The 20,592-nt window shown below is 50.0% G+C and overlaps 1 protein-coding gene across 9 annotated transcripts; it reads right to left on the bottom strand.

Annotated features, from left to right (window-relative positions):
• On the bottom strand, positions 1-19,846 carry ANKRD54 (ankyrin repeat domain 54). Of its 9 annotated transcripts, none has more exons than XM_055251810.2 (8): positions 19,677-19,846; positions 11,993-12,040; positions 8,035-8,133; positions 2,822-2,893; positions 2,297-2,344; positions 2,096-2,220; positions 1,775-1,882; positions 1-1,158 (listed from the first exon to the last, which is right to left on the bottom strand). In XM_055251810.2, the coding sequence occupies exons 1-8, from the start codon at positions 19,807-19,809 to the stop codon at positions 1,084-1,086; spliced, it is 708 nt and encodes a 235-aa protein (XP_055107785.1). In that variant the 5' UTR covers positions 19,810-19,846; the 3' UTR covers positions 1-1,083. The 9 variants fall into 9 exon arrangements, with proteins under 9 accessions (XP_055107785.1, XP_055107784.1, XP_055107788.1 ...); XM_055251809.2 differs by lacking the exon at positions 19,677-19,846 and adding an exon at positions 15,661-16,211; XM_055251813.2 differs by lacking the exon at positions 19,677-19,846 and adding an exon at positions 15,367-15,583 and having other exon boundaries at positions 8,035-8,128.
• Positions 19,847-20,592: the final 746 nt, after the last annotated feature.

The following is a 20,592-nucleotide window of genomic DNA, read 5'->3' as shown; positions in this document are numbered from 1 at the left end:
TGACTTAAAACAACACAAATTTATTCCCTTAGAGTTCTAAAATCAGCCAGAATTCTAAAATTAGCCTCACTGAGCCAGTCCAGGTGGGAGCAGGGCCGGGGCCTTCCAGGGCTCTGTGGGAGGATGCATTTCCTGGCTCTGAGGTGGCCTGGACTCTGTGGCTTGAGCTGCCCTCCTCAACTCCAGTTTCCTGCTCCATCACTACACCTCCCACCCCCTCTCCCGTCACCTGCTCTACTCTTACACAGACCCAGGTGAGGACATCAGGCCCTCCTGAACAAGCCGGGATAATCTTCCCAGTCAAAGATCCTTAACTTCATTACATCTGCAAAGCCCCTTTGGCCATACAAGGTAATTTCGACAGGTTCCTGGGATTAGGACATGGGCATCTTGGGGGGCCACTACTGGCCTACCACAACTGGGCAGCAAAACTATTACACCCTCCAGTATAATTGTTTTGGTGTTTCAATGACTGGGAGGAAAAGGGTTGGAATTTTTGCTTTGGGGTCCCACTTAACCTTGTATTTTTAAGGTCTGGGACTCACCAACCCTCCCCTTCCAACCAGAGAAACTCACTGCAGTATCTCCTTGAAAGTCTGGTGATGGGTCTAAGTGCTGGTGAGAGGCACAGGACCAACTAAGAGCCCCACGCAGTCCCCCTGGCCACAGGGTGCCCGCCTAAGCCCACACCTGCTGACTGCAACAAGCCCGTGGCCAGGACAGAACACAGGGAAGGGTCTGAGGCCTGGAGCGCGCCATGAAGGCCATGGGGCGAGTGAGGTCTGCTGAGATAATGCAGGTCTGCAGAGCTGAAGTGCAGCTGCAGAGGCTGGTCTGGTGCTGTAGGAACTGGAAGAAGCTGGGAGCTGTAGTCCCTGTCCACAGAGATGCTGGAGACTGTGGCTTGGAGTGGCTCTAAGGCCGTGGAGAGAGAGCATCTCTGCCCCACGGCATCTGCCGGGGAGGGCAAGGTCCTCACCAGACAAGTGCAGCTCCAAGTCCCAGATGTTGGGCTTTTTCTTGGTACTGAGACAGCAGTGGGGCAGGGTGGGGCAGTGGCAGGAAGGCAGGGAGCCTCTCTTGCTACCTCTTCTCCATGCTCTGCATCTGCAGACTGAGGGAGGTGAAGCTGGCCAGGAGGTCAGTCACTTCATCCACCTGCAGGACGGAACAGAGGCTCTGTTATGGGACATGGGGTGTGCCAGGGCTCCTGGGTCTCTTCCGCAATCCCACAGGCACAGAACACAGGCACAGTCTCTCCTCCCAGGGCGTGTGGTGGCTTCTGACTATGCAGCAGCTGACCAAGGGTTAATCTTTGACACCAGGTGGCCTAGGGCTGTCCTAGAGGGCAGGGCCATGAACACACACTAGCCACTGGCAACTTCAAAGGAAGTGAACGGAGGCTTTGAAGCCTGCAACACCACAATCACAGGCTCTTTCTCCCACTTTTTTTGTTTGAGACAGGGCCTTGCTCTGTTTTTGTTGTTTGTTTTTATAATTTTTGCCTTTTTCCACATGTTCTGAGAGGACCTTGCTTTGTCACTCAGGCTGGAGTTCAGTGGCAATCACAGCTCACTGCAGCCTCGAACTCCTAGTCTCAAGTGATCTTCCCATTTCAGCCTCCCACAGCATTGGGATTACAGGTGTGAGCCCCTGCGGCTGGCCCCAGCCCACAGCCTCTTTCTGATACGAGTGTCTGGTGGCATTGGAGCAGGGTGGACTGGCCCTGAGGCTCCTGCCAGGCCCTGGGTCTGGGCCTGTGGCTTCAGCTCACCTGCTCTTTGGTACTGGTCATCTGCAGGCGGGTACAGAGGTCGTCCAGGCGTTCTCGCTGCTCGTGTTGCCCTAGGCGCTCCAGATACTCCCTCAGCATGTGGATGATCTGGAACAAGAGGGTGAGCTGAGCTGCCTGGGTTCCTAGGGACGCAGACAGGCTGATGCTGCTTCCAAAAAGCACAGTGGAGCAGGTGCCAACTGGGGTCAGTGTGAAACGACCCAGGAGCCCTGGGGCCAGAGGCAGGTGTGTCTGTGGTTAGGTCAGCATCTGTCCAGTGCTGCCTTGGTGCCGTGGGCTCCACGTAGGAGGGGTACTCACCTGCTTCACCTCCAGACGCACAGCCTCCAGGCACTGGGCATGGCCCTCCTGCAGGATGTTCAGCTTTGACTTGGCCAGGTGCAGGGGTGTGCGACCAGCTCGGTCCAGGGCGTCCACACGGGCCCCTGCAGGTACCAGCTGAGGTGAGCATTCTGGGGGTGACGGGGAGAGAGAGGACAGAGAGGGGAAGAAACCACCTACCTCCTCGTAGCAGTGTGGTGATGACAGGAACGTGGTTGGTGCAGGCCGCTGAGGAAGAAGAACAGAGACTTAAGAATCCAAGACCACCAGAACCTGGCTCTGTGTGGCCACTGGAGGGAGCAGGGCTGTGTCTCCCAGACGCCTGTGCCAAGTTATGCCTACTGAGAAGGTATCGCCAAGGCAACAGCTGGGTAGGACTCGGCAGTCAAGTTCAACTCCCTCCCTGTACAGCAGAGGAAACTGAGGCCTGGAGATAGGATCTGCCTCACTGTGAGTCACAGTGCTGAGTGCTGCTGGGCTAGCCTAGGTTGCTAAATTGGCTCTGCCGAGGGCACAGCCAACTGCTAAATGATTGGAAGGCCCACGGGACATGGGCTGCTGGGCAGTGCAGCCCTGATAGTGCAGGCCTAGGATCTTCCCTGACACTCACAGATTCTGCCAGGAGCATGCCGGGCCCCAGACTCTTCATCTAAAGAGCCTTTCTTTGCTGCAAATGGTTGTCTTAGTGACTTCTGACATGCTTACCCAGGTGCAGTGGCGTGTTCCCCAGCCCATCTCGCTGGTTAGGATCAGCACCATGGTCCAGGAGCAGCTGCACTGGAAACAGGCAAACCCAAGAGGAGTTGTCGGAGGCTTCCATTGCCTGCACCCTGAACCCCTAACCTAGCTAGAGAGGCTGGCTCAGAGTGGGGGACACGGAATGCAAGCATGGATGGCTATGTTACTTCATTCATTCACTCACTCACTCACTCACTTACCAGAGTTCATGGGCAAGGCCCTGAGGGCCAGGAACTGAGGATTTGGGGAGGGCCTCTTGGCCTATGCAGGTGTAGGAATGAGATTTGAAGGGTTAAGTAAAGTTCTTCCAATAGCAGCTGCTCCTGGTGAAGGCTGTCCAGGGCATCTTCTGCTTCTCCCACAGCCAAGCACCATGGTGGGAATTAAGTCAATAAATGATGCTGAGCTCCATGGATAACCTCTCCCTCCTGGCAGTCTTGGGGTCACCTCAGGGGTGTGCTGTATTATCACCAGGGTCTGCCAATACCCAGAGGGATGCATAGGCAGGTAGCTTGGATCCCAGACATCATACAGGGAGGTCAGGCTGAGCCTCACACCATGTACAAAAACTAATTCAAGAGGGACCATAGACATAAGTGTGAAAGCTAAAACAGTCAGGCTTCCAGAAGAACATGAACATCTTGGGCAGGCAAAGATTTCTTAAATAGGTCACAAAAATACTAACCATAAGAAAGAAAAGGCCAGGCATGGGAGCTCAGGCCTATAATCCCAGCACTTTGGGATGCCGAGGCAGGTGGATCATTTGAGCTCAGGAGTTCAAGACCAGCCTGGGCAACATGGAGAAACCCTTTCTCTATACTAAAAACACAAAAATTAGCTGGGCATAGTGGTGGCAGACCTGTAGTCCCAGCTACTTGGGAGGCTGAGGTGGCAGAGCGGCTTGGGCCCAGGAGGCGGAGGTTGCAGTCAGCTGAGATGGTGACAGTGCACTCCAGCCTAGGCAACAGAGTCAGACCCTGTCTCAAAAAAAAAAAGAGAGAAAGGAAAGAAATATTGATAAATTGGATTCATTAAAATTAAGAACATGGCCGGGCACGGTGGCTCATGCCTGTAATCCCGGCACTTCGGGAGGCCAAGGCAGCTGGATCATCTGAGGTCAGGAGTTCGAGACCAGGCTGTCCAACATGTTGAAACTGTCTTTACTAAAAACACAAAAATTAGCCGTGCATGGTGGCACACCCCTGTAGTCTCAGCTACTTGGGAGGTTGAGGCAGGAGAATTGCTGGAACCTGGGAGGTGGAGGTTCCAGGGAGCCAAGATCATGCCACTGCACTCCAGCCTGGGCAACAGAGCGAGACTCCATCTCCAAAAAATAAAAAAAATAGGCCAGGGCACGGGAGCTCACGCCTGTAATCCCAGCACTTTGGGAGGCCAAGGCGGGTGGATCACTGGAGGTCAGGAGTTCGAGCCCAGCTTGACCAACATGGCAAAATCCCGTCTCTACTAAAAATAAAAAATTAGCTGGGTGTGGTGCTATGCACCTGTAATCCCAGCTACTCAAGAGGCTGAGGTGGGAGAATAGCTAGAACCTGAGAAGCAGAGCTTGCAGTGAGCCGAGATCACACCACTGCACTCCAGCCTGGGCAACAGAGTGAGACTCCATCTCAAATAAATAAATATATAAATAAAAATAAAATTAGAAACTTGTGTTCATCAAAGTATACCACTCAGAAAATGAAATAGCAAGCTCAGAAAATCAAGTCATTTATATTTGATAAATGATTTCTAACCAGAATATACAAAGAATTCTTACAAATCAATAAGAAAAAGGCCAGGCGCAGTGGCTCATGCTTGTAATCTCAATACTTTGGGAGGCCAAGGTGACAGGATCGCCTAAGCCCAAGAGTTAGAGACCAGCTGGGTAACATAGCAGGACCACGTCTCTACAAGATGTTTTAAAATTAGCTGGGCGTGGTGGTGTGCACCTGTCGTCCCAGCTACTTGGGAGGCTGAGGCAGGAGGATTGCTTGAGCCTAGGAGATTGAGGCTGCAGTGGGCAGTGATCAGGCCACTGCACTTAAGCCTGGATGACAGAGTGAGACTTTGTCTCAAAAAAAGAAAAAGACAGAAAACTAATTTGTTTGTTTGTTTTTGAGACAGAGTCTCGCTTTCTCTCCCAGTCTGGAGTGCAGTCTCAGCTCACTGTAAGCTCCGCCTCCCGGCTTCACACCATTCTCCTGCCTCAGCGAGTAGCTGGAACTACAGGCGCCCGCCACCACGCCCAGCTAATATTTGGTATATTTAGTAGAGATGGGGCTTCACCGTGCTAGCCAGGATGGTCTCGATCTCCTGACCTCATGATCCACCTGCCTCAGCCTCCCAAAGTGCTGGGATTACAGGCATGAGCCACTGTGCCCGGCCAAAACTTGTTTTTAAAAAAATGGACAAGGCCGGGTGCGGTGGCTCACGCTTGTAATCCCAGCACTTTGGGAGGCCGAGGCGGGCGGATCACGAGGTCAGGAGATCGAGACCACGGTGAAACCCCGTCTCTACTAAAAATACAAAAAAAATTAGCCGGGCGTGGTGGCGGGCACCTGTAGTCCCAGCTACTCGGAGAGGCTGAGGCAGGAGAATGGCGTGAACCCAGGAGGCGGAGCTTGCAGTGAGCCGAGATTGTGCCACTGCACTCCAGCCTGGGCGACAGAGTGAGACTCCATCTCAAAAAAAAAAAAAAAAAAAAAAAATGGACAAAAGAGGCCAGGTGCAGTGGCTCACGCCTGTAATCCCAGCACTATGGGAGGCTGAGGCACGGATCACCTGAGGTCAGGAGTTCGAGACCAGCCTGACCAACATGGAGAAACTCCGTCTCCACTAAAAATACAAAATTAGCCAGGCATGGTGGCGCATGCCTGTAATCCCAGCTACTTGGAATGGTGAGGCAGGAGAATCACTTTAACCCGGGAGGTGGAGGTTGTGGTTAGCCGAGATCACGCCATTGCACTCCAGCCTGGGTGACAGGCAAGACTCCATCTCAAAAAAAAAAAAAAAAAAAAGGCCAATAAACACATGAAGAGGTGCTCAACATTACTGGCCATCAGAGAAATGCAAATTAAACCACCATGAGACACCAAAAGGGCTAAGATTAAAGAGAGACAACAGCAAGCACTGGCAGGGACGTGGGGCTAAGGTGGAACTCTCTTACACTGCTGGTGGGGAGTGGGAGTATGTGTCAGTACATCCCTTTTGGGAAAAGGTTTAGTAGTACCTACTAAAGCTAAATACATGTGTACCCTAGTGACCCAACAATGCCATTCCTAGGTTTATAGAGGATAGATGAGTGCTTACAGCCACAAATCACATATACAAGAATGTTCACAACACTTCATTCATAAAGCTAAAACCTGGAAACAACATAAATGTCCATCAATAGTAGAATGGATAAATGGGGTATATCACAATGAAATACAAACCAGCATAAGAAAGTACAAACTACAGTCCACCCTAACTGTGAGTTCTGTGTCCACAGATTCAATGAACCCTGGACTCAGAACCCGAGGATATAGAGGGCCAACTTCAAGGGACTTGAGCATCCATGGAGTTTGGTATCTGAGTGGGGTCCTGGAACCAATCCCGAGAACACTGAGGGAAGACTGTACTGATATAGGCAGTATTCATGGGTGAATCTCATGGAGATAACTTTGAGTAAAAGTATGCAAGGCCAGCACAGTGGCTCACGCCTGTAATCCCAGCACTTTGGGAGGCCAACGCAGGTGGATCACGAGGTCAGGAGTTCAAGACCAGCCTGACCAACATGGTGAAACCCCGTCTCTACTAAAAAATACAAAAAAATTAACCGGTGTGGCCGGGTGCAGTTGCTCATGCCTGTAATCCCAGCACTTTGGGAGGCTGAGGCGGGCAGATCACGAGGTCAGGAGATCGAGACCATACTGGCTAATACAGTGAAACCCCGTCTCTACTAAAAACATACAAAAAATTAGCCAGGCGTGGTGGCGGGTGCCTGTAGTCCCAGCTACTCGGGAGGCTGAGGCAGGAGTGTGGTGTGAACCTGGGAGGCGGAGCTTGCAGTGAGCCGAGATGGCACCACTGCACTCCAGCCTGGGCGACAGAGGGAGACTCCGTCTCAAAAAAAAAAAAAAAAAAAAGTGTGGTGGTGGGCACCTATAATCCCAGCTACTCAGGAGGCTGAGGCAGGAGAATCACTTAAACCCAGGAGGCAGAGGTTGCAGTGAGCTGAGATAGAGTCACTGAGTCACTGCACTCCAGCTTGGGTAACAGAGCGAGACTCCGTCTCAAAAAAAAACAAAAAAACAAAAAAAAGGTATGCATAGATGAGTGCTTACCATACGCTTCCATTTATGTGAAATTCAGAAACAGGCAAAACTAGTCTATGATGAACAAGGTCAAGATGGGACTATCTGGGAGGGCATGAGGGAGGCTGCTGGGGTGCTGAAATATTCTCTATCTTCATCTGGTGGCAGTTACACCAATGAATACACATACACAGTTCACTGTTTGGTTAGTATACCACAATTTAAAAACAAAGACTCTGGCCGGGCATGGTGGCTCACGCCTGTAATCCCAGCACTTTGGGAGGCAAGGCGGGTGGATCATAAGGTCAGGAGTTCAAGATCAGCCTAACCAATATGGTGAAACCCCGTCTCTACTAAAAATACAAAAAAAAAAAATTAGCTGGGCATGGTGGTGCACGCCTGTAATCCCAGCTACTCAGGAGGCTGAGGCAGGAGAATTACCTGAACCCAGAAGGCAGAGGTTGCAGTGAGCTGAGATTACACCATTGCACTCCAGCCTGGGCGACAGAGCAAGACTCCATCTCAAAAAAAAAAAGACTCCTAAAAAAAGAGAAAAGCTGTCCTGCTGCTGTGGTTGGCACTGAGTAAATGTTACCTGAAAGTCTTGAAGGCCTGGGCCCTACACTCTCCAGTGGTCTCTTAGTTGGAGACATCCGATCATCCTCAGTCAATCATATTATCTCCCCCAGGTTTACCCTGCCCCAGTCTAGCATTGCCAGTTCCACAGGCTAACGGAGGGAGAAGGGCAGGGCACTGCAGTGCCAAGTCTTCCTTATATCCAGAACAGCTGGGCATCCCAAGGCTGTGCAGACAGGAGCGCCTTCCCCAAGGCCTGTGCAGAGACACTACTTGCCTAGCCCTACTCCCTCTTCCCTCCCCAGGACTCACCAATCTGGTCATTGCCATTGCAGGAGGCAAAGTGTAGAGCTGTGCGGCCCTTGTCATCAGCTGCACAGGGATCCGCGCCATCTTCCAGCAGCTGCTGCACTGACACCACCAAGACGGAGGGAGGAAGGGGGAGAAAGCGGCGATGTTAGCTAAGCTGCAGACCCGAGCGATGGAGAGGGAGGCTCAGGGGTGCCTCTAGACAAGACGTTGACAATGCATAGGAAAGCAGCCCTTCCTAGATGCTGGTCCCATGGGAACAAGCAACTTGTTCTTCTGAGGGCACAACTGAGGGCCATGGATTCTGGGTGCTCAAACTACACGTCTAGTGATAGAACATCGTAGGAGGTTCTAGGCCCTCAGGGTCAGAAATTTTAGGGTCACAGGAATTCCTAGCATAGACAATGGTCTCCCTCCCTTGACCTCAGCTTGGATATACATCCGTTCTGGCTGGAAACAGCTGCCCAAGCTATTGGCCTATGCTTTGCTCCCAGCAGGCAGCAATCCCCCGAGGATGCTGAGGCAAGACTGTACTGATACAGGTAGTATTCATGGGTGAATCTTATGGAGATAACTTTGAGTAAAAGTATCCACAGGCTGGGCGCGATGGCTTACACCTGTAATCCCAGCACTTTGGGAGGCCGAGGCAGGTGGATCACCTGAGGTCAGGAGTTCAAGACCAGCTTGGCCAACATGGTGAAACTCTGTCCCTACTGAAAAACATCCAAAAATTAGCCGGAAAATGATGGCAGGCACCTGTAATCCCAGCTACTTGGGTAGCTGAGGCAAGAGAATCGCTTGAACCTAGGAGGCGGAGATTGCAGTGAGCCGAGAATGCACCACTGCACTGTAGCCTAGGTGATAGAGTAAGACTCTGTCTCAAAAAAAAAAAAAAAAAGCAAATCAACAGAAATCTTGTAGCTGAGGAAGTCAATGGATGAAATAAAACATATAATAGCTTCAACAGCAGACTTGAACAAGCAGAAAAATGAACCTCTGAGCTTAAAGATAGGTCATTTGAAATTATATAGAGGAAAAAAGGATGAGAAAGGAGTACACTGCCAACAGCATGGGGCGGTGGAAAGACTGACTTGGGAGTACAAAGGCCTAGATTTGGGTCCCAGTTCACGAGCAAATGGGAATATCTGCCCTGCTAATTTCCAGAGCTGCTGTGATGAAAATAATGGATATGAAATTCCTTCTTTGGAAAGTAGGGAGGCACTATAAATGTGAGGCATTATGTACTAATGTACATGTCCAGCTAAAATGGAGAAAATTGCTGCCAAATGCCATTTTAGAGCAGACATTTTAGTCTCCTTCCCCCAGCAAACCTCTCAAGGACTTGAGACTTTCAGATGAAGTCCTGACAGCTTCCTCTCCAGGAATCCAGCTGTCTCCTCAAGCTGAGTCAGCCCCTCCCACTTCCATAGCCACTTAGTGCCCTGTTCATCCTGTTCCTCTAGTATTAACAGCTTGTGCTATTTTAGGGTAATCGTTATCACACACTGAGCACCAGCCAGGCGTTATGTACCTGAATGCTAAACCCCTCAATGACCCAGCAAAGTGTCAAGTCCATTTTACAGACCAGGATATCTAGGGCCAAAGAAATTACAAAGGATGTAAGCTACATTAACCCAGATAACAGGAGGCAAAGCTGGAATATAAACCCATGTTTTTCTGGCTCCAAAATTTACACCTCTTCAACTAAACAAAAAACTTTACTTTTTTTTTTTTTGAAATAGTATCACATTACATCCTTCCTCTCCAACTATATTGTACTTTTTTGTTTTGAGGTGGAGTCTCACTTTGTTGCCCAGGCTGGAGTGCAGTGACATGATTTCGACTCACTGCAACCTCCACCTCCCAGGTTCAAGTGATTCTCCTGCCTCAGCCTCCCAAGTAGCTGTGAATACAGGCACATGCCACCATGCCCAGCTGATTTTTGTTTTTAGTAAAGATGGGGTTTCACCACGTTGGCCAGGCTGGTCTGGACCTCCTGACCTCAAGAGATCCGCCCGCCTCAGCCTCCCAAAATGCTGGGATTACAGGCATGAGTCACCGTGCCCAGCCTATACTGTAGATTTCTTGTTTTGTTTATCTTTATAACCTTCATGTCAAACATAGTGTCATACAAGTAATACCTGTTTCACTAATGATGCAGACTGGCCGAATAAATGAATAAAAATGGCAAGAAAAAGTTGATGAGAGTCTGGGCACGGTGGCTCATGCTTGTAATCCCAGCACTTTGGGAGGCTGAGACAGGTGGGTCACCCGAGGTCAGGAGTTCGAGACCAGCCTGGGCAACATGGTGAAACTCCGTTTCTAATAAAAGTACAAACATTAGCCAGGTGTGGTGGGTGAGTGCCTGTAATCCCAGCTATTGGGGAGACTGAGGCAGGAGAATCGCTTGAGCCAGGGAGGCACAGGCTGCAGTGAGCCAAGATCACACCACTGCACTCTATGCTGGATGACAGAGCCAGACCCCATCTCAAAACAAAACAAAAAACTGTGGGGCTGGGCACGGTGGTTCATGCTTGTAATCCCAGCACTTTGGGAGGCTGAGGCAGGCAGATCACCTGAGGTTGGGAGTTCAAGACCAGCCTGACCAACATGGAGAAACCCCTTCTCTACCAAAAATACAAAATTAGCCGGGTGTGGTGGTGTATGCCTGTAATCCCAGCTACTTGGGAGGCTGAGGCAGGAGAATCGCTTGAACCTAGGAGACGGAGGTTGCAGTGAGCCAAGATCACCCCATTGTACTCCAGCCTGGGCAATAAGAGCGAAACTCCATCTCAAAAAACAAATAAATATTTTTTATAGTCTTTGTAACCTTTTTTTTGGTAAAGATGAGGTCTCACTATGTTGCCCAGGCTGGTCTTGAACTCCTGGGCTCAAGTGATTCACCCACCTCGGCCTCCCAAAGTGCTGGGATTACCCATTTTTTTGTTGAGAAAATGTTTATGATACACAAAAAATTATGCAGGCTACAACATGTGTATATAGCAGTTTGCAAGCCAGCCCATAAAGAAAATTCCAGTGTATAGGAAAAAAGTCTTGAAGGATATTCATCAAAATATTAACAGATTAGTTCCTTTGTGGACATGGATGTTTTTCTTATATATTTCTCTAATTTCCACAACATTTTTAAAAAAATTTTTTATTTTATTTATTTATTTATTTTGAGACAGAGTTTCGCTCTGTCGCCCAGGCTAGAGTGCAGTGGCGTGATCTCCGCTCACTGCAACCTCTGCCTCCCGGGTTCAAGCAATTCTCCCGCCTCAGCCTCCCGAGTAGCTGGGACTACAGGCGCCTACCACCACACCCGGCTAATTTTTTGTATTTTCAGTAGAGACGGGGTTTCACAGTGTTAGCCAGGATGATCTCGATCTCCTAACCTCGTGATCCGCCCGGCTCGTCCTCCCAAAGTGCTGGAATTACAGGCCTGAGCCACCACGCCTGGCCAACATTTACTTTTTGTAGAGATGAGGTCTCTCTATGTTGTCCAGGCTGGTCTCGAACTCCTGAGCTCAAGTGATCCTCCTGCCTTAGCCTCCCAAAGTGCTGGGATTACAGGCATGAACCACCTCACCTGGCCGTGGCAGCTAAGTTGAGTATTCACTCCCATTAACCAGAAGTTCCAAAGTTAGTGCCTACTCTTGCAGAAGACTGTGCTGGCTGCCAGGGATACAAAAGTATACATGGTCTCCACCATCAAGGAGTCCACAGGGTGGTAAATGCTATGATATCAGGAAGTTCGAAGTGACACGGGAGCATGGGGAGAGTGAGTGTCTAAGCCAGACTTACCTTCAGCAAGACGACTGCACAGTCAGACAATAAATACAGTGAGCCTGCTCCAAGGGGGTGAGCTTGCAGACTGCCTTCCCACATATTGATTACCTGGCCTTTTCCTTCCCCAACCAGCCCATGGGACCCTGTAGCTGGACCCACTGTGCACACTCACCTGTTTCCACATCATTGGCATTGGCCGAGTCCCTCAGTCTCTTCAGAGCTGTAAAGAGAGTAACAGATGCCAGTTTAAAAAAACAGCCATGGCTGGGCACGGTGGCTCATGCCTATAATCCCAGCACTCTGGGAGGCCAAGGCAGGCAGATCACGAGGTCAGGAAATCGAGACCATCCTGGCTAACATGGTGAAACCCCGTCTCTACTAAAAATACAAAAAAATTAGCCGGGCGTGGTGGCGGGCGCCTGTAGTCCCAGCTACTTGGGAGGCTGAGGCGGGAGAATGGTGTGAACCTGGGAGGCGGAGCTTGCAGTGAGCTGAGATTGCGCCACTGCACTCCAGCCTGGTTGACAGAGCAAGACTCTGTCTCAAAAAAAAAAACAAAACAAAAAAACACAGCCATTGGCTGGGCATGATGGCTCACGTCTGTAATCCCAGCACTTTGGGAGGCCGAGGCAGGCGGATCACTTGAGGCCAGGAGTTCAAAACCAGCCTGGACAACATGATGAAACCCCGTCTCTACTAAAAATACAAAAAAATTAGCCAGGTGTGGTGGCGCATGCCTGTAATCCCAGCTACTCTGGAGGCTGAGGTAGGAGAATCACTTGAACCCAGGACATGGAGGTTGCAGTAAGCCAAAATCACGCCACTGCACTCCAGCCTGGGTGACAGAGTGAGACACTGTCTCAGAAAAAAACAAAAACAAAAACCAACAACAAAAAAAAACCAGCCATCTAGCTGGGTGTGGTGGCGTGCACCTGTAATACCAGCTACTTAGGAGGCCGAGGTAGGAGAATGGGTTGAAGCCGGAAGGCGGAGGCTACAGTGAGCTGAGATCACACCACTGCATTCCAGCCTGGGCAACAAAGCGAGACTGTCTCAGGGGAAAAAAAAAAAAAAAAGCCATGATGGCTGGGTGCAGTGGCTCATGCCTATAATCCCAGTACTTTGGGAGGCCAAGGCAGGTGGATCACTTGAGGCCAGGAGTTCAAGACCAGCCCGGCCAACATGCTGAAACCCCATCTCTACTAAAAATACAAAACTAGCCATATGTGGTGACTTATGCCTGTAATCCCAGAACGTTGGAAAGCTGAGGTGGGCAGATTGCCTGTGCTCTGGAGTTTGAAACCACCCTGGGCAACATGGTGAAACCTTGTCTATAGTAAAATACAAAAAATTAGCTGGGCATGGGGATGCACGCCTACAATCCCAGCTACTTAGGAGGCTCAGGCAGGAGAATCGCTTAAGCCCAGGAGGCAGAGGTTGCAGTGAGCCAAGATTGTGCCACTGTACTCCAGCTCGGGCAACAGAGTGAGACTCTGTCACAAAAAACAAACAAACAAACAAAAAACAAAACAAAACAAAAAACATAGGCCAGGGACAGTGGCTCACACCTGTAATCCCAACACTTTGAGAGGCCAAGGAGGGTGGATCACGAGGTCAGGAGTTTGAGACCAGCCTGGCCAATAAGGTGAAATCCCTTCTCTACTAAAAATACAAAAATTAGCCAGGCAGTGGTGCATGCCTGTTATCCCAACTACCCGGGGCAGGAGAATCACTTGAACCTGAGAGCCAGAGGTTGCAGTGAGCCAAGATCGCGCCACTGCACTCCAGCCTGGGTGATAGAGCAAGACTCCTTCTCAAAATAAATAAATAAATATAATAAAAACACAAAAATTAGCTGGGTGTGGTGGTGCATGCCTGTAATCCCAGGTACTTGGGAGGCTGAGACACGAGAATCACTTGAGCTCAAAATCACACCATGGCACTCCAGCCTGGGTGGCAGAGCAACACTCCATCTCAAAAAAAAAAAAAAAAAATTTCTCAATCTTAGGTTAAGTTCTAACTTAAATCAATAACATGGTAAAACCCCATCTCTACTAAAAATACAAAAACTAGCTGGGTGTGGTGGTGCGGGCCTGTAGTCCCAGCTACTTGGGAGGCTGGGGCAGTGAGCTGAGATTGCACCACTTGCACTGCAGCCTGGGTGGTAAAGCGAGACTCTGTCTCAAAAAAAGAAAAGAAAAGAAAGACAGTGCCCTGGGAACTTGAAATGAGGCGGAGCTAGTACAAAGGCCACATGCTCCTGCAAATCCTCCAAGACTTTTGGAGCCAGATTTCCTCTCTATCACTTATAGTCACAGGGTGACCTTGAGCAAGCTAGTTAACCCAGCTGGGCCTCAGGTCTGTCATCTGCAAAACAAGGCTGAGTTGTTCTGCCACCCCCGAGTTATTGCAAATGATTTACATAGAAGCTCTTTGTGAGCTGGTTACACAGATAATCTTATATTCTCCTTCAAAGCAGGTTGTTCCCAAATGATTTGCCTAAATTTGGTATTTGCTAAGCACAAAGATTTTCCCCCTCCAATGGCTAATGGAAAGCAATGTCTTTGTCATCGGAGATATGGTCAAAAATTGCAGTTCAGATACATGACAATTCCTTGCTTTCATACAGCACTTTATGGTCAATGCAACACTTCCAAATTCTTATTTAATCTTTGCGACATCACTAAAATATGCCTAAAGTCATAGCCAGTCCTGGAAGAAACCCCAAAAGTCCCCATTCTTAATCTCTCAGTGCCTGGGTTTCCATGTCACCCATGTATTATAGAAGACAATATGGTAGATATACCAGAGAAGTTTGAGTCGGACTGACCCGGATTCTAATACCAGCAACAGCCACTTGCTATGTGACCTGGAATAAGACAATTTCTCTGAGCCTCAGTTTCCTCTTCAGTAAAGTGGGAACAATTTCTATACCTCAAAGAGTTCTTGTGAGGACAAATGATCATGTATCAGCAGTGTTTGGGGCACAACAAAGGCAGCATAACAGCTAAACATCCATTACCTTACTTAACTCATTCCATTTTACACATGAGAAAACTAAGGCTGAGGCCGGGCCAGTGGCTCATGCCTGTTATGCCAGTACTTTGGGAGGCCGAGGCAGGTGGATCACCTGAGATCAGAAGTTCGAGACCAGTCTGGCCAACATGGCGAAACCCCATCTCTACTAAAACTACGAAAATTAGCCGGGCTTGGTAGTGGGCGCCTGTAACCCCAGCTACTCCGGAGGCTGAGGCAGGAGAATCGCTTGAACCCGGGGGGCGGAGGTTGCAGTGAACCAAGATCGCGCCACTGCACTCCAGCCTGGGCAATAGAGCGAGACTCCGTCTCCAAAAAGATAATAAATAAATAAAATAAAATAAAAATAAAAAATAGTAAAAAGAAAACTAAGGTTGAAAGGGTCTATCATTTGCCCTAAGGTCTAACTGTGGTAAAGGAGTCCAAGTCCGTGCATTTAAACAAGCTGGTACGACTTGGCTGCAGGCTCTGGCCTCCCCTCTCCATGATAATAAAAGTGTTCCCCAGTACCTCATTTTATTATTCACCAATAAGCGTTCCGAGTCATGGGAAGTTTCCATTCAGAAATTACCCAGTGAGAGAAGACTGGGGTGACTGGCTCAGAGCAGGAAGACTTTCTAAAAAAACCATCATCACCATCGTTACTGAAAGGAGACTCATGGGTCAGTGTGGCCCTCAGCGCGGACGTCAGGGGACCGCGGCTGAGGGTCGGGGGCGACCAAAGCGCGGCCGGCTGTCCTCCGAGACCCCGCCCCTCGCCCGGGCTGCCCCGCCCCGGACCCCCGCGCCGCTCGCGCGGCTCACCGTGCACCTCCTTGCCCGTGGGCCCGAGCCGCCGGTGGGGCCTGGCGGCGCGCCTCAGACGACCGGCGGGTATCTTGCAGCGCAGTTCGTCGCGCGGCTCCGCATCCTGCTGCCACAGGACGTGCAGGTAGCGCAGCGGCGACTGGGCCCCACCGGACGCCCGGCCCGAGAGGCCCGCGCCGCCGCCCAGCGCAGACCCGAAGTCGGCGAAAGAGAAGAGGCCCTCAGCGCCAGTCAGCGGCTCCGGCGCCACCGCGCACTCGCCCTCCGAGCTCGAGTGGCCGGAGCGCGGCTCGTCGTCCGCGTCCCCGGCGGCGGCTGCCATGGCAACGGCTCCGCGCGGGCCTCGCCGCCTGAGCCTCGTTCCCGACCGACCAACGGACCTACTTCCCTCCGCCCTGAGTCGCGCTGTCAGCGAGCTGGCGGGCGGGTCGGGCCTGCAACCACGGCAACCGAGCGGGGGCGGGCTCAGGCCGAGCCGGAGCGGCGAACCAATGACGACCCTTCCCCTTAAACCCGTCCCAAAACCAATCGGAAAGGGAGGGCACAGTACAAGCAGGATAATTGGACAGGGTTTCCGGCAACGTGACTGACAGACATAGTAACCAATCACAAACTTGAAGTGACTTTGGCTTTCGCTGTACGTTGCTACCGGAGCCAATAAAACAGCATTTCAGACGCTTTTTATTTTTTATTTTTTATTTTTTTTTTAAGCGACGGAGTCTCGCTCTGCCGCCAGGCTCGCGATCTTGGCTCACTGCAACCTCTGCCTCCCGGGTTCAAGCAATTCTCCTGCCTCAGCCTCCCGAGTAGCTGGGACCACAGGCGCGCGCCACCACGCCCATCTAATTTTTGTATTTTTAGTAGAGACGGGGTTTCACCATGTTAGCCAAGATGGTCTCGATCTCTTGATCTCGAGATTTGCCCACCTCGGCCTCCCAAAGTGCTGGGATTACAGGCGTGAGCCACCGCGCCCGGCCTTTTTTTTTCTTGTTCCTCTCCATTTCCCGGTCTAATGAGAAAACAAGCAGATACCTTAGCAAATCAGATTAAGATGATTTGCAGGCACTCAGGAAAATGAAGAAGCCACGCTATCCATGTAGATAGATATAGATGTTATAAATCAATGAACGCAAAAAAAAATGAACTTCCCACAAATGCGTAAGGTACGTGGGAAAGGGAAAATGTGTTGAAATTTGGAGATATCACTACAAACTGTGAGTAATAGTGTATAAATGCAATGGATTTCCTTTAGTCAGAGTTCTCTAGGTAACCCTGACTTAGATCACTGATCTACAAATATTTGTAATACAAAGTGATTACATTAGAGCAATAGTTTAGTTCAACAGCCAGTCACTGAGCCAGGTAACTGCCAGGTCCTGGACACAGGATCAGACTTGGTGCCCCTAAGATGCTCACAATCCAATGGGAGAAGACCAGGAAACAAGTGTTCCTCAAGCAACATCTCATGGGTGCACCTTTTCGTAAAACTTCTCACAATCCCGTACCCCACAAACACTTCTATAAAGCAGACAAGAAGGACCATCCCTATTTTATAGATGAGGAGTTGAAAAGCAGAGGGAAGAGACTCATTCACAGTTGCCCAGCTCTCACCGGACCAGGTCTTGTGTCCTGGCAAAAGTTCTTCCCATATATAAACCCTCCCACTCAACCCAGTTAAAATGTAATCTTTCGGCACAGTGGGTCACGCCTGTAATCCCAGCACTTTGGGAGGCCAAGATGGGCAGATCACAAGTCAGGAGTTCAAGACAAGCCTGGCCAACATGATGAAACGTCATTTCTACTAAAAATACAAAAATTAGCTGGGTGTGGTGGCGCACGCCTGTAATCCCAGCTATTCAGGAGACTGAGGCAGGAGAGTCGCTTTAACCTGGGAGGCAGAGGTTGCAGTGAGCTGAGATCGCACCATGGCACTCCAGCCTGGGTGACAGAGCGAGACTCCATCTCAAAAAAAAAAAAAAAAAAAGGCCGGGCGCGGTGGCTCACGCCTGTAATCCCAGCACTTTGGGAGGCCGAGGCAGGTGGATCACGAGGTCAGGAGATCGCGACCATCCTGGCTAACATGGTGAAACCCCGTCTCTACTAAAAATACAAAAAAATTAGCCTGGCGTGGTGGTAGGCGCCTTTAGTCCCAGCTACTTGGGAGGCTGAGCCAGGAGAATGGCGTGAACCTGGGAGGCAGAGCTTGCAGTGAGCCGAGATCGCACCACTGCACTCCAGTCTGGGCGACAGAGAAAGACTCCGTCTCAAAAAAAAAAAAAAAAAAAAGAAGAAGAAAAAAAAAGTAATCTTTCTCTTACAATTGGAAAAGCACTTCCAGAATTTTCAGTGTTTGCAGGTTGCCATTGTGAGGTTTATCATTGTACTATATGGAGAAAAATGCTATGTTTATTTGTACTCTCCTCGTCTGCCCCATAATGGATACAGTGCTGAGACAGGATCTCTCACTGTCACTCAGGCTGGAGTGCAGTGGTGTGATCACAGCTCACTGCACTCGAGCTTTCCTCCCACCTCAGCCTCCTGAGTAGCTGGGACCACAGACGTGTACCACCATGCCTGGCTATTTTTTTGATTTTTCGTAGACATGGTCTCACTTTGTGGTTCAGGCTGGTCTTGAACTCCTCACCTCAAGGGATCCTCCTGCCTCCACATCCCAAAATGCCGAGATTACAGGTGTGAGCCACAGTGCCTGGGCCCCAGTTTTTTTTTAAGATGGGGTCTCACTATATTGCCCAGGCTGATCTTGAACTCTTGAGCTCAAGTGATCCTCCCACCTTGGCCTCCCAAAGTGCTGGCATGAGCCACCACATCCAGCCCAATGAAAACCTTCTGACTTCACAACTCCTTCTCAAATGTCATGAACATTTTAAGAATGGTCAAATTGGAGCAACCTGTATCAAATTCCTGTCATATATGGACTATAAGATTTCAGGTAATTTCTTTTTTTTTTGAGGCAGTTTTGCTCGTTGCCCAGGGTGGAGTGCAGTGGTGCGATCTTGGCTCACAACTTCCGCCTCCTGGGTTCAAGTGATTCTCCCGCCTCAGCCTCCCGAGTAGCTGGGACTACAGGCATGTGCCACCATACCCAGCTAATTTTGTATTTTTAGTAGAGACGGGGTTTCACTATGTTGGTCAGGCTGGTCTCGAACTCCTGACCTCAGGTGATCCATCTGCCTTGGCCTCCCAAAGTGCTGGGATTACAGCTGTGAGCCACTGTGCCAGGCCTTGGAGAAGGGTTATTATCATTTAAACTAGAAACTAAATGTCTCCCAAAGTTAGCTTGGTTCGAGCCAGGAATGATTAAGGGCAGTCTGAAGATTAAATGGAAGATGAGGGTTGGTTAGATCAGATCTCTTTCACTGTCATTATTTTCTCACTGTTACAATTTTTGCAAAGGTGGTTTCAGCAATAAAAATATTTCATAAATTTTACAAAAGCAAAGGACCATGAGGACATTGTTGGGGACCCTTCCTGAACCAAGGAAGAGACTGGGACTCTTCCTTGGTTCAGGGAGGGTCCTGAGCCAAATAGAGGGTCTGTAAAGCTTAAGCTCCATTATTTCCAAATTTGTGTCACCTCTGGTGACAGCTCAAGGAAGAAACACAAAACAAGAACGCAGCATAGGGAGTTGGGGCTGGGCATTGCAATTCTCAGTAGGATGTTGAGTGGATGGCATCAGAGCAGACACCTGAAGGTGCCATGCAGATATCGATGGGGAAGGGAATGGGAGTGGGGGTGCCACTGCATTCGATTCTAGACTTGGATAACAGTGAGTGCAAAATCCCAGAGGTGGAGTGTGCCTCAGTAGGAAAAGCGAGGAGGGCGGCGTGATAAAGGCACCCAGAGAGTCCTGGTCACACAGCAAATCAGTGGCGGAGTAGGGACTGGAACTCGGATTTCCACTAGGTGTTGTGTATGGGCAGATGGCTAAACTAAGGCGCCTCCTTGACTCATACACCAGTTTTTATTGGTTTGTTTTATAACCCCATCTCTACCTTGAGGGTTTCCTCTGGCCTCGAACCCGGTGTACTCAAGAGCTGCCCGTGTCCCAGGCTTCGTGACACAGCTAGCCTCATCTTTGCCTGCTCCAACTTTAACATCCAAAGTTGGGTGGCTCCTCTTCTTCATGCCCTCTTACTGCATGGGATCAAATCTCAATTTTTTTTTTTTTTAGACGGAGTCTTGCTCTGTCGCCCAGGCTGGAGTGCAGTGGCACGATCTCGGCTCACTACAGCCTCTGCCTCTCGGGTTCCACCGATTCTCCTGCTTCAGCCTCCTGGGTAGCTGGGATTACAGGCGGACGCTACCACTCCCGGCTAATTTTTGTATTTTTAATAGAGACGGGGGTTTCGCCATTTTGGCCAGGCTGGTCTCGAACTCCTGACCTCAGGTGATCCACCCGCCTCGGCCTCCTAAAGTGTAGGGATCACAGGCGTGAGCCATCGCGCCCGGCCAAATCCCAACTTTTATCCCCAGTAAGTTTAGTCTTTTGAAGTCCGAACGTTTGAATAATTTACTCGCTGCAGGCAAACCGCCTACAACTAAATCCATCAGGCCCCCGTATCCGAATCTCTCTTCACGCGAGAAGCCGGCCATCTTTTATGTAGCATTCTTTCTGGTTCCTCTAACTTTGCCCCTCCTTTACGCCAAATACGTGTCCTTATATCTGAATCTACACCACTATTATAGATTCACCTTCTTTGAGAAGCCCCTATTTGGAGAGAGGAAAATTCAGGCTACTTATAACCCTCTTATTTATTTTTTTTTACGGAGTTTTCGCTCGTGTTGCCCAGGCTAGAGTGCAATGGCGCGATCTCGGCTCACCGCAACCTCCGCCTCCCGGGTTGAAGCGACTCTCCTGCCTCAGCCTCCCAAGTAGCTGGGATTACAGGCATGCGCCACCACGCCCAG

Source organism: Symphalangus syndactylus, chromosome 18 (assembly GCF_028878055.3).
Source record: "Symphalangus syndactylus isolate Jambi chromosome 18, NHGRI_mSymSyn1-v2.1_pri, whole genome shotgun sequence".
NCBI classification, from domain to species: Eukaryota; Metazoa; Chordata; class Mammalia; order Primates; family Hylobatidae; genus Symphalangus; species Symphalangus syndactylus.
This window is presented reverse-complemented; position numbering and strand designations above follow the sequence as displayed.